General features: G+C 44.2%; 1 protein-coding gene across 1 annotated transcript in view; it reads right to left on the reverse strand.

Moving 5' to 3' along the window:
* The window catches only part of MCPH1 (microcephalin 1), a 113,159-nt gene extending 100,892 nt beyond the window's left edge, over positions 1-12,267 (reverse strand). The window contains exons 1-3 of the mRNA XM_015817175.1: positions 12,179-12,267; positions 10,045-10,136; positions 1,935-2,053 (exon numbers count right to left, since the gene is read on the reverse strand). Coding sequence (XP_015672661.1) covers positions 1,935-2,053; positions 10,045-10,136; positions 12,179-12,212 — 245 coding nt within the window. The 5' untranslated portion in view covers positions 12,213-12,267. The remainder of the gene's footprint in view (positions 1-1,934; positions 2,054-10,044; positions 10,137-12,178) is intronic.
* Positions 12,268-14,533: the final 2,266 nt, after the last annotated feature.

The raw sequence follows: 14,533 nt of genomic DNA on the forward strand, positions 1-14,533 counted from the left end.
AGCGAATACTGGAAACAGAGAGAACCATCAGAGTATTAGTAAAAGAACAATATGTACAAGAAATGTACAATGTTATTCTCTGTCATAACAAGAAGAGATAGAAAGCAGTAGTGAAAAAATTGAAAAAGGACTCAGTATACAAATTCAAAATCTTGTCTACTTTGTAATATGCTGTCCCATCTGTTGATATGTTATTCCTTGACCTGGTGTACTTCTAAATACAGATTTATTTCTTTTACAGAAAAATATAGGTAGTCCTATATTGAAGACTGGAATTTCCATCGTAAGTCAATATAACTGGTCCTGATTTTATGACCAATGGTCATAAAGTGAGACACTGGTTGTTAAGTGAATAACATGGTTGTTAAGCCAATCCACTTTCCCCAATGGCCATTTTTTGCTGGAATGGCAAAAAAAATTGGAAACTAGCAAAAAACTTGCAAATCACAATCATATGAGCAGGACACAGCAACCAGTTGTAAATATGAGCTGGTTGCCAAGGGACTAAATTGCAATCATGTGATCATGGGAATGTACTGAGATGGTTGGAAGTCCTTTACAGGCCATAAAGCACCCTCTTCTAGACTGTCATAAGTTCAGGTCATTGTCAAATGTATGTACCTGTATAGCAAATTTAGAGTCTGATTATCTTACTCCATTGAACAGTTATAAGTCGAGGACTACTTGTACATTAAATTTAAAACCACAACATTGGAAAATGTTTCAATATATTTATAGGATATTCTAGGAAACAAGAAAACACCGTGATCCTCAGAAGCCAAAAAAGCTGTACGCAAAATATAAGGTCCTTTTAGTTGTAGCTATTGCAGTGTCCCTTATAGTCTTGGGATCACAATTTGAATATTCAGTGATTGGCTCATAATGATATCACAGCATCCTGTGATTGCCATTTGCAATTTCCATTGCTAGATTTGACAAGCAAAATCAAATGGCAGGAGCCATCAGGAAATGCTGATCATGCAACCACAAAGATGCAGTGACTATGGTGGTGGGATTCAACTAATAATGACTACTCAATTACCATGTGCAAGCAAGGGCTACCTGTAAAGCTATGAAAACATGAAATTTGCAACAAAAACATTGAAAGACACTAGCAATGGGGTTTTAGTGACATCTAGTGATCTTACAGATGCAAACAATATATGGCATTCTACACAAGAAATTTGACATACTTTACTAGTAAAGATGAAAACTTATATGCCACAAAAATATGAGTCTCAGGATTTTAGGTACAATAAAGGTTTAAATCATAATTCTAAACAGCATATGTCGTCATTCTAAACTGAATTGGTTTTTCTTTCTTGCATTTTTTGTGGTAAGCTTCAGTTTAGGTATTATGTCTTTAGCAATGGAGTATGTGATGCACAAAACAAAAAACCAATCATTACTAACTTCTGAATCACAATAATGCAGTTTAAGAACTTTAATAAAAATATTATTATGAAATTCATCTTTTTAATTATGCCTATAATAGTCTAGTATTTTCTTGGAAGATTAGAAGTTTAAATGCTATATTTAAAACATATTTGTAATTAACTTCATTTTTATTACAACTTCTCAATTGGCAGCAGGATATATTTATCAAAGCTCCTACAGTGATGCAGACCATTGCTTTATCTTATCCATTATTATTACCATTGACTATTAATTTATTCTCTGCCAGCAATTCAAGCAGCTTTTTACCCAGTGCTTCAAGCTGGTTGAAGCTAGACTGAGTTTAGAGCACACATACACAACTATTGAGCTAACATGCCTTCTACAATGCAACTCAGATTTGTAGCCAATAGTTACTCCTTGCATTCTATTCAGATATAACATTATATACTGGGGATATTTGAAATCCACATTGATTGTACTAGTATTATTCTTGTAATATTTTCCCCTCTGGTATATTTCTAAACACCAATACTTACTTTTCTACCCAAAGTACTGACACTAGTTTAATTCCAGCTTTTTGAGCTCTATTCCACGTAGACAGGAATCCATCTTTAAAGATCACATGAGTAACTTGTTTATTCAAAGTCTTAGAAATCTACAAAACATAAATGAATCAAGCATTTTAAAATATTTGAAAATATTTTAAGATTCTTCATTTCTACTGAAAAGTGACAGGTTTTTTGTGCTCTTCGTAGGTAAGCAGGGAATTTGTAGATTTTAAAAGTGACAATAATTAACTCATTCAGTACTCTGTATCTATTAAAGAGTGAACAGGCCAAGAGGAAGAAGATGACTAAGAACATAAATCGAGATGATGCAATCTTCAAAGACAGGGACATATTAAACTTAAAGAAAAGATACACAAATTGATATAGATATATAGTAAACAGAAAGTTAGTTTGCAAAAAAAGGATAGCATGGAAAGATATAGTGCAGTGGTCTCCAATTTTTCTGGCTGGCAGTCTGGTGGTGGGGGAAGAGAGGATGGTTTTGTGTGAATGGAAGGTGAGCACAAGGACACACAGCTCCAATGGCTGAAGTGGTGGGTGCACGGGCCTGCCGCTTGAACAAATGGAGCTTTGTGCACAAGTGCTCTCTATTCACACAAGGTAGTGGGCTGTGGGTAGAGACCCTGATGTAGTGAATGGTGTGATCGTGAGCTAAATTTAATTAGCTTTCTTCTTCTATTAACTCCTACTTTCCTTTTTTACATTTTTTTATTCTTTTGAGATTCATATGCTGTAGCTTACCTGATAAATAGCCATGGTGGATGTATTGTATATACTTTATGCAAGATATATAAAAAGTAGTTGGAATTAAAAAGAAACAGACAATATATAAAAAAGGAATATGAAATTACTTAGCCTTAGTTGCAGTCTGGTGTTGGAGTAGGATGTAGCTCAAAGACTTCATGGAGACTTTATGAAATCAAATTAAAGATTAAGCTATCCCAGATCTTTGAATAATGTGCAACCTTTAAATTTCAAGAACACTTTAGCAAGCAAGATGTTATAAATCAGCAGCAACAACAATAAGGAAACTATTTGCTTTCTTATATCTCTAGTATTCAGGTGTGGGAACACCACAAAAGCAAGCAAATAAAACAACTGATGGAGTTGCTTCGCAAAGGAGTTTTCAAAGGCAGCTTTACTTGAAGTTAACTTAAAAAAAACATCACTTTTAAACTTTCTATAGCTGTTAAGGTTACCTGATTTGGGTTCCATTAAATATCTCCAGTTTTTTGATGTAGAAATTGCCTATTTTCTCTACAACTACTGAAAGATTTTGCTTGTTGGTGAGCAATGATTTTGGATCCTTCATCTCAACAGAGACTGGGGAAAGCACTGGTGAATTCTGAAATCATTTCGGTATCTGCCTATTTATATCTTTAATACCAATAGAACTGAAACAAGCGTTGGCTTACCTGAACGCCTTTTCTCAACATGATGAGGAAGAATCCACCAATGGGTTATCTCAGTCCTACCGCCCAATCAGACCAAGTTGTCAAGTTGTCACGCCTCCTTCTTGTCTGGGAGTTCCCAGTTTTCATGGACGGCGTAGCCAATGACAATACTTCGACGTGATGACTCTCGAGCAGGCAACAAACAAAGTAGAAACACAAACCAAAGACCCAACCCGGACCCAACTGACTAACGGGAGGGCGTGGATTCTTCCTCATCATGTTGAGAAAAGGCGTTCAGGTAAGCCAACGCTTGTTCTCCAACATGATTGCGGAAGAATCCACCAATGGGACGTACCAAAGCTCCTGGAGTCCCTAAGGGCAGGAGTCAGGTGTGGCCGGGTCCCCAGACGGCGTGACCACTTGTTGCAAAATACGTCTACCGAAAGCAGCCTCGGCCGACGCAAATTTGTCCAAGCGGTAATGCCTAATGAAAGGCGAAGATGACGACCATGTCGCCGCCCTGCAGATTTCCTCAATAGAAGCCTGGGTTGCCCATGCTGCCGAAGTGGCAGCACTGCGGGTAGAGTGAGCCGTCACGCGAGAGGGAGCAGGCAGGGCCAGAGAGACATATGCGCTGGCGATACAGGCTCTAATCCATCTACCTATGGTAGAGGCTGACGCTTTCTGGCCAATAGAAGAAGGCTGAAAAGATACAAACAAAGCTTCCGATTTACGGAAAGGCGCCGTACGCTTAAGGTAGCATCGCAAAGCTCTCCTAACATCAAGCGTGTGCCACTGCCGTTCCATGTCATGTGACAGGTGAGGGCAAAAATCCGGAAGGATAACTTCTTGTGCTCTATGAAAAACAGTATTAACTTTTGGAACAAATGAAGGGTCCAGGCGAAGAACCACTCTGTCCTCATAAAACGTGCAAAGGTCCTTCCTGACCGACAAGGCAGCTAATTCTGAAATGTGTCTGGCTGAAGTAATCGCAATCAGGAAGGAGACCTTGAGAGACAAGTGTCTCAAAGAGCACGTTTTAAGAGGTTCAAAGGGGGATGAAGTCAAAGCCTGAAGAACCCGAGGCAAACTCCAGGAAGGGTATCTATGAACTACAGGGGGCCTGGTATTGATGACACCTTTGAGGAAAGACCGTACTGTGGGGTGTCTGGACAAGGATTCGGAAGAATCCCACGAGAGCACCGAGGAAAGTGCCGCTAACTGTCTGCGAATAGTGTTGGACGCCAATCCTTTTTTGACGCCCTCCATCAAATACTCCAGCACCTTGGGAATGGTTACCTGAGACAGACTCACGTGATTCCTGTCGCACCAGCGACAAAAGTCCTTCCATGTATGATCATAAAGACGGTTAGTCGATGGCCTCCTAGCCGCTTGGATCATATCTATCACCTCCGCTGAATATGACTCCCCAGTCAGGGCGCGGCGTTCAAATGCCAAATGGTCAATTGAAGCCATTGGGGGTCCGGATGTTGAAGATCCCCCTGCGTCAATCGTATTTGGTCGTCGGGGATCCTCCACGGGGAGGAGATTGAAAGGCTCACCAAGTCTGCAAACCAAGGCCTTCTGGGCCAGTGGGGAGCTACGAAGATCACCTCCGCCCGCTCCTCCAGGATCTTCCTGATAACTGCTGGAAGCAGAGGTAGAGGGGGAAAAGCGTACAACAGGCCTTGCGGCCACCGGCTGCGCAGAGCATCCGCCCCCTCTGCCCCCCAGGAGGGGAACCGAGAGAAGAACCTGGGCAGCTGGGCGTTCCTCGGCGTGGCAAACATGTCTACTATCGGACGACCAAATCTGTCCGATATTGCTCAGAAGACATCTGGATGTAACATCCATTCCGAGTGATCCACTAGTTCCCTGCTGAGGAAGTCTGCCTGCCTGTTTGCCTCTCCCGAGATATGCTCGGCCCTGATGGAAAGCAGGTGTTTCTCTGCCCAGGAGTTCAGAGCTCGAGCCTCTGTCATGAGGGACTTGGACCGGGTGACCCCCTGACGATTCACGTGTGCTTTTGCAGCCACGTTGTCCTTTAGGACTAACACGTTTTCCCACGAGTGATGTGTGAAAGTGCCTGAGAGCTAGGTGAATTGCTCTGAGCTCCAACCAATTTATGCTGTGCCTGAGATTTGTCTGTGACCACTGACCTTGAGCCATCTGGGATTGGAGATGTGCTCCCCAACCGAAGAGACTTGCGTCCGTGGTCACCCTGACCCGACTGGGCTCTTTGAACAAAGTCCCCTTGAGCATGGCCGATGAGACCCACCAGCCGAGAGATAGACGCACCTGATGAGGAACTCGCACCAATTGGTTGGATGTGCTGGTGTGTTGTCTCTGATATGGGGGTAAGAACCATTGAAGGTCCCGTGCGTGTAACCGGGCCCACGGCACTATTGCAATACAAGATATCAGCTTTCCCAGTAGTTGAGAAAGCGTGGCCAGTGACACGGTCCTGCTTCTGCGCACTTTGAGTGCCAGATCCCTGATGCTCCTGCGTCGCTCCTCTGATAGGTACACGAGACAAGCTTCCGTGTCTATCACCGCGCCCAGATGTAGTAGGCGGGTGGAGGGATTCAGCTGGCTCTTTTTGAAATTTAACAGGAACCCGTGTTTCTGCAAGGTGTTTATTGTGAGAGCTAAGTCCGACTGGGCATGTGAGGCCGACAGGGACTGGATCAGAATATCTTCCAGATAACATTGGACACGGACAGGGACTAACCTTAAATGAGCAGCCAGCACCGCCAGGATCTTTGTGAAGACTCTGGGCGCTGAGGATAGGCCGAATGGGAGAGCCCTGTACTGAAAGTGGTGGTTGAGGTAACAGAATCGCAGGTACCTGCGATGGTCCGGGAGAATGGGGATGTGTAGGTATGCCTCCTTTAGATCTATTGAGGTTAATAGATCCCCCCGCCTTATGCTGGCTAAGATGGACTGTAGCGTCTGCATTTTGAATCTCCTGTAATGGAGATGGAGATGGAGATTTAGTCCCTTGAGATCGAGGATAGCCCTCCATCCCCCTGAAGACTTTGGAACTACAAATAGGATGGAGTAATACCCCCGTCCCACCTGATCCAGGGGGACCTCCTCTATAGTCCTGATGGAAAGTAAATGCTGAATGGCGTCCTCCATGAGTCCTCTTTTTATGGATTTTCTCATGGCTGGGCAAGACACAAAATGATTCTGTGGCATGGACTTGAACTCCAGGGACAGGCCGTCTGTGATGGTGCGTAGAACCCAGGAGTCTGTGGTCGTGTCCTCCCATTGGCAGATAAAATAAGTTAGTCTGCCGCCAATGGGAGGGGTCCCCTCCAAGTCACTTGTTGCGACGAAAGGGGCGACCCCCTCTGCCGTGAAAGGGCTGCTTGTTATGGGGCTGGTACTTTGTTCGGTCCCTATAGCTCGTTCTGTCAAAGGAACGCTCCTGCCTCGGGGCTGGGGGCCGGTAATGCTGCGCTGGCTCCGACGCGGTCCCAGTCCGAAAGGACTGCCTGCGACCGTAAGGGAGGAAACGCCTGTTAGTCCTACGTGTCAAATGAGAAATGATTTTTTGTTTGTTTGTTTTCGATGAGATATGGCGTCAGGGCCTCCCCGAACAACTTGCCACCGGTGAAGGGGGCGGTGGCTGCACGCCACTTATGTTTACTCTCAGCTTTCCAAGTTTTGAGCCATAAAAGCCTCCTAGCCACTACGCTGGAAGCTATGGCTCGGGCTGAATGCTTGGCCGAATACAGGGAGACATCCGCCATATATTCGGATGCAGCAATGAGTTTGGTCAAATCCTGATGGATTCTGACCTCTTCCAACGGAATTCTGTCCTGCAACTGAAGAAGCCAGGAAATTGAAATTCTGGCAAAAAAGGATGTGGCAGTTGCCGCCTTAGTAGCCCATGCAGATGCCAAATGGACCTTGCGGAATGCCATTTCTGATTTTTTATCTTCCGCCTTAAGGGCGTCTGAGACATCTGCCGGGAGGCTGGCAGACGAAAAGAGCGGGGCCAGTGACTCATCTACCTTTGGTACCTCCAATAGATCCGCCAGATCTTTGGCTACATCCACTATCTTGCGCTCAGCCGGTCCCTGGGATGGTTGAGCAGCTGGTGATTCCCACTGCCCTTGAATATTCCTGAGGAACAAAAGGGGACAGGGAATTTGCAGGTGTTCAGCTACAGGCAGTGCAAACAAGGGATTAGTGTCCTGTTAGGATGAGGGTTGAGGGGTTGGAGCCGGATGGGAGGAAAGCTTGCCTGTGGTACAGGCCCTACGTAACAATGAAGGGAATAGTGAAGCATTGAAGAGTTCTGCCATGGGTTGTGACTCATGGGTAGGTTCCTCACAATCTGACCAACCATCCTTACTGCCCTCATATTCCGACATTTGAGATGAGTCGGAGTCAGGAGAATGGGAAGGGGAAACCATGCCTGACCTGTCCAGTGGAGGTCGAGTAGAGGTAGCTGGAACAGGTGACCCGGGAACGCCTGTTGTTGGCCCGCTGCCGCCATGGCCTGGAGTACAGCCTGTGATATCCACCCTTGGAGCTGGTTGGAGAAAGACTGCTCCAACGGAGGCCGTAACCCCGTAGCAGTTGGTGTGACAGCAACAGTTGGTGCTGTGGATGGGCCGGGTAAATCAAGGTCCTCCCCAAATAGAGGTGGTCCTACCTGACCAAAGGCCTGAGTCGAGGCCTGCAGCTGCACGTTCTCCGGCGACCAAGCTCTCGATGTGGATGGTAGAGGCGTCCCCGCATCCGGTGGTGTGGAAGTTGACAGAGTATGACCTCTTTCAGCAGACAAGTGTTGGGCCCGGAAAAATTGCTTCTCCAGGGCCCTGTGAGTATGGTCGGCCTGCCTCTCGCTTGCCTTGCCGGCCTTCCTGCCGTATTTCGATTTGGCCTTGGCCTTACCTCTAGGTACTTCAGGTGGTGGTTCAGCTTGCCCAGATGGATTGCCCATGTCCGAAGGCGGTGACTCAGTGGTTTCTGCCATATTCATCGAGATGCAGCCCCAGCTGACCCAGTCTGCAAGGGACGTCAGGAGGCCCTCCTGAAAAAGGGACTGACTTCACGTGGACAGGCATGAGTCGGCCCACCGGCTAACCTGAACTCACGCCTGGCGCACCAAGTGGTGACAAGATCACACGTGTCCCACAATAGTGGCGATGGTCAGCAACTTGAAGCAACCACTAGATGCAGACGGGCAGAAATGGGCAATGTGGCGAGCAGGGCCTGATGACCGTTGCTTGAGCAGGAAACACACCTTGTAGAATGGATCTCTTGAATAGGAGTGATAAATTCTGGAACACTTAAACTCAATGAGAAAAGGTACAGGTAAATACCTATGAGCTCTATACAAGTAGTAAAAAATATGTACAATGTAGTGACTGATGTATGTCAATATGCAGGTACACAAGATGGCGTCCTAGGCCCAGGGAAACAAGGGCGTTTCCCTGTGCTCCAAAATGGCGGATGCCTGAGGTCCAGTCAGTATGAGGGAGGAGAGGTGAGGAGGAAGATAAAGGTATAATTTGGGGCTGTAGCAAGTTAGGAAACTTTCAGGAGGAAGGGAAAGCAAAGGAACAATGTGCCTGTGCAATTGGGGAGCGGTTTGGAAAAATTGTGCCTAACAGTCGTTAGGCACGCAAACTGCTCACCTCCGAAATTTAATGGAGCTTCCTCCTACTCAGCTCCCTAATTTCGGCGAGTAAGGCTAGTAAAGAGCCTCCCCCTTCCCTCCGCTCGAAGCCAGTTGCTCAGCTGTGCTTCGGGCCGAAAATCCTCCGATGAAGGCAGCTCCGTGGAGGAATCCAAAATGGCGGCTGCAAGCCTTTCCGACCGGGCCCGGTCAGAAACGAAGCCACGAGGCTTCAAGGTGCGGTCACCAGCTTGAGGGCGCGCACGCGCTGTCTTCCGGGGTATAAATGAAATTTAACAACCCCCAGAAGGCAAGGAAATGAAGAAAAAATTTCCCCCCTTTTCACGGAGGAATCCAAAATGGCGGCCGCAAGTCTTTCCGACCGGGCCCGGTCAGAAACGAAGCCACGAGGCTTCAGGGTGCAGCCACCAGCTTGAGGCCGCGCGCGCGCTGTCTTAGGGGGTATAAATGAATTTTAACAACCCCCAGAAAGCAAGGAAATAAAAGAAAAAATTCCCCCCCTTTAAACCGATAGGTGCTGAATTGAGGGAAGGGAAAAAACTACCCCACCCCAGTCCTGGAGGGGAAAACAAACCTGAAGGGAAGAGGGAATAATTTCCTTCTGAGGGGAAAATTATTTTACAGTTCTTCAATTTATATAAATGAATCCACCAATGAATCAAGAAAAACCTAGCCTGACCTGCTCCAACAGACAAGAGAGTCAAGAAATCACGTCATCATGGGCGAAGACCAAGATGAAAACTGGGAACTCCCAGACAAGAGGCGTGACAACTTGACAACTTGGTCTGATTGGGCGGTAGGACTGAGATAACCCATTGGTGGATTCTTCCGCAATCATGTTCGAGAATGACCTATTCACTCACACATTCGGCTACAACATAATTTGCTTGGATTAAGTTTAGACTATTCAATCTCTGCAGTTTCTCAATCACGCTCTATATTTATGCATGTTGTGCTTTATTAAAAAAAAGTTAAATAAAACTAAGGACTAATACATTGTATATCAACCAGCTTAGTTACTTACTTTTGCTCCCATATCAAGGAGCTGTTGAGTAAAGGTTTTTGAGTAGTTTTCTGTTCTGCTGGATGACCATACTTCAACATATGCTACAACACCTACAAATTAATTATGAGAGAAATGTTAACATATTGGTATTTTCTTGGGACTACCACTTTTTAGATGCAAATAATTATTTGAATGGCATACTTCACTTTCTCATAAACAGCAAAGACTGAAGATAAGGCATGTTAAATTCAGTATAATTTTAACCCAAATACGTAAATTACAAATTTATCTTCTATTATACACCATGCAGTTATTCCAAAACCATTTTCATAAAGACTAAGTTGGATTGAAGACATTGTACTGTTTTCAAAGTTATCATTGAATGCACTTTCATTTTTGTTTGTTGAAATCACATTTCAGAAACAACTTCTAAATTTTTGACATCCAAATAGTGAAGAATCTTCTTATTTGGATTTTAAATCGATTGCCTACAAATGAAGCTTTCCTGGTGGCATGGAGTGTCTTTTTGTAATGCAATTGGTGGACACCAGCATTGCTCCAACTCCAAATTGATCAAAAAATATTATTGCTTTAAGAGCAGCCAAGAAAAGGACACAAGTACTATTTTTTTCTCTCCAAATACCTAGAATCTTCCACACCAATTTGTAATTTCAGAATGCATAGAAGTTTTAAATGATTAATGGTTGAGGGATAAATAAACATTTATTTTTTAAAAAAATACATTTACCTGCACGTGCATTTTTTTCCTACATAAAACTTAAACACATTTTTCCCCAGAGAGGAAACCTCACTAATCTGTGGCCCTAGAGAAGCAAGGAGGCATCTGAGATTATAGCTAAGCCAAGTTTACAATTGTACATTTCTTATGCAGAATGAAGCCCTTGTGCATTTAGGAAAGCAGTAAAAAAGAACCTACTTGGTGCTACACTAACTTATATCCTACCCAATTTAGGTTTATGCATGTACATTATATGTATAATTTTATGTACATTAAAAAATCCTAAATCATTCGTTTTAATGTTTTATTGGATTTATTAAATTGTACACCGCGCAGAGCCCCTATATGAGGGAGATGGGCGGTTAAGAAGCTCGATATGTAAATAAATAATTATTAGGTTTTTCCTATAACTGCGACTTCCTAGTCAGTGTGGCCCACAGCCGGGTCGGAAGTGCTGGGAAAGATGGACTCCACGCACGTGAAGAACCGATCGAGGAAAGATGAAGATGTGCACCACTTCTTCCCATTTAGCTAGGCTGCATTAACAGAGGGATAGAATCAAGATCACGTGAAGTATTAATACCACTTTACAAGGCCTTGGTAAGGCCACACTTGGAATACTGCATCCAGTTTTGGTCACCACGATGTAAAAAAAGATGTTGAGACTCTAGAAAGAGTACAGAGAAGAGCAACAAAGATGATTAGGGGACTGGAGGCTAAAGCATATAAGGAAAGGCTGCTGGAATTGGGTATGTCTAGTTTAATGAAGAGAAGGACGAGGGGGGACATGATAGCAGTGTTCCAATATCTCAGGGGCTGCCATAAAGAAGAGGGAGTCAAGCTATTCTCCAAAGCACCTGAAGGCAGGACGAGAAGCAACGGGTGGAAACTGGTCAAGGAGAGAAGCAATCTAGAACTAAGGAGAAACTTCCTGACAGTGAGAACAATTAACCAGTGGAACAACCTGCCTCCAGAAGCGGTGAATGCTCCAACACTGGAAGTTTTTAAGAAGAGACTGAACAGCCATTTGTCCGAAATGGTATAGGGCAGGGGTAGGCAACCTTGGCTCTTTTATGACTCGTGGACTTCAACTCCCAGAATTCCTGAGCCAGCCATGCTGACTCAGGAATTCTGGGAGTTGAAGTCCACGAGTCATAAAAGAGCCAAGGTTGCCTACGGGTTTCCTGCCTGAGCAGGAGGTTGGACTAGATGACCTCCGAGGTCCCTTCCAACTTTATCATCATTATTATTATTATTAGTTACAAAACTATCAACTCTTCCTACTTCAGGCTCCCCTTTCATATCTTCAACACCCCCAAAAAACGACGCACAGCTAACGTGTAAAGAAATAATCCTTCCTTCCCACATCCCCCCCTTCTCGCTTTCTTTTTCCAAACCGCCTCATGTCTGTACCTGTCAAAACAGGCCGGCCGTTGCGAAGGTCCATTCTAACCAAACGGTTTAAACGAACTCCGCGCTACCGTTCAAACGGCCCTCTGCTACGGGCGCATGCGCAATACAAAGCAAGATCCTCTCTCTCGATCGCCTGGTGAGACTCATAGAAATAATAACAAAAAAAGTGGACTTTTCCTATCTCTATGGTGAGAGATACGTTGCTCCACCCACCCGGGACGCATGCGCTCCACTTAAGAATTGAGGTCGGGGGTGGGGCGAAACGCAGCCCGCTCAGCTGGATTGACCCCCCCCCCCAAGCGATCCTGCGCGTGGAAAGAGGCGGTCGTCACAATTGATTTTAATTTATGTTAAAGAATAATTTACAAATCCTCGTGATTAGATTCACACACGCGCGCGCGCTGTAAACAGTTGGGCTGGAAGTTTCTTCGCTCCTGGCAGTTGTCCCGATTCGTGTAAGTTTTAGCAAGCCAGATACGCCTAGTTTCCTGGTACCTTTATTACAAATTGATTATGGCATCGTTCGCTTTCGGGGACTGCATATACAGCTAGTCCTCGATTTACAACATTTCATTTAGTGACTGTTCGAAGTTATAATGGTACTGAACAATGTGACTTATGACCATTTTTCATACGATCGTTGCAGTATCCCCATGGTCATATGGTCGAAATTTCAGATGCTTGACAACTGGTTCATATTTATGATGGTTGCAGTGTCTGAGGGTCATGTGATCTCCTTTTGCAACTTTCTGACAAGCAAAGTCAATGGGGAAGCCAGATTCACTTAACAGTCATGTTGCTAAACAAAATGATTCACGTAACTGAACTGTGTAAAATAGGACAAAACTCACTTAACAAATGTTTCACTTAGCAACATAAATTTTGGGCTCAATTGTGATTGCAATTCAAGGGCTACCTGTAATTTCCCCCTCACATGTGCAAATAAATGTAAAGCAATGTGTTGTATCCTTCCCCCTCTGTTGAGAGAAGGCTGTTCAGTTTTGACATAGATGGCCTCTTTGACCCCTCTTTCAAACCAGCAGTCCTCTCTGTCCAAAATGTGGACTTTGCACTTCGAAAGAGTGGCCTTTTGTCTTTTAAATGCAGATGGCCTGCTGAATTTTGTCCTGATGGGTTTGTTCTCCTATGTTGTGCCATGCATGGTTGTTTTGTTTCCCCAGTGTACAGATCTGTACATATCTCACTGCATTGTACTGCATATACTACATTGCTTAGTTTGTGACTGGGTGTTTTATCCTTGGGGTGGACAAGCTTCTGCCTTAGTGTATTCTTGGTTTAAAGTGTGCACATATGTTATGTTGGCTGAAGATCCTCCTGAGTTTCTCAGATATTTGAATAGATGATTCGGACATCCCCACCGTTCAATCAGAGCTGAAGAAGCTTCTTGGATGAGAAGCGAAACTTCTTCAAAGAAAAACAAGAAAATCTCTAGCTGAAAAAAACATCTTGAAAAAGCATCTTTGGGACAACCATGACATGGATGACTAAAAATCTCCACAGACAATATATTGCCATGTTTTTAAATTGTGGGGTTGGAGAAGACTCTTGAAAGTTCCTTGAACTTCAAGAAGATCAAATCAGTCAATCCTAAAGGAAATCAATTCTGACTATTCTTTGGAAGGACAGATACTTGACGCTCAAATCTCAAATGAGAAGAGAGGGCTACTTGGAAAACACCCTGATGTTGGAAAAGATGGAAGGCAAAAGAAGAGGACTGCAGAGGATGAGGTGCTTAGACAGTGTCATTGATGCAATGAACATGAATTTGAACAAACTCCAGGACAGGGAGAGGGGGCTGGTATGCTATGGTCCATGGGGTCACAAAGTCAGACAACAATTCCCACGTTTTATAATGTCGCCCGGCACTAGTTCCCATTCTGAGCTAGAGCCCAATTGAAACTCTTGCTGATGAACTTTACAGCTCTCTGATCACAGTCCCCCAATATCAGTTTTCCTTTATTTTGCCCTACAACCTGGGTTGCTCTTTATTTCTTATTTTTGTTTTCCTGATCCAGGAAAATGGAGTCTAAAGCTAGCTTTGTGGTTTCAGGGACTTGGCTCTGGGATTCTGAATTCAGCTGCCTCCTTCCCTTCACCTCCGTGAAAATCTCAAGAGTTTTTAAAAGGGATCTAAGGATCTTTTCATTTCACTAATGAGTTTATGTGAGGCTTACCATCAAAATTGCTAACATCCAGGTTGTATTTATTTCACAGTATATTAATCATGGGTGTGTGTACACTCTTCAGGACTGGAGGATATTCTTTGAAAACTACACATATGATTGTTGTGTTAGATTTGTTTTGGCTACAAATATTAGTTTATCTCAGTTATTA

This window comes from Protobothrops mucrosquamatus, unplaced genomic scaffold, assembly GCF_001527695.2.
Source record: "Protobothrops mucrosquamatus isolate PMUCROS unplaced genomic scaffold, P.Mucros_1.0 scaffold557, whole genome shotgun sequence".
NCBI lineage: Eukaryota > Metazoa > Chordata > Lepidosauria > Squamata > Viperidae > Protobothrops > Protobothrops mucrosquamatus.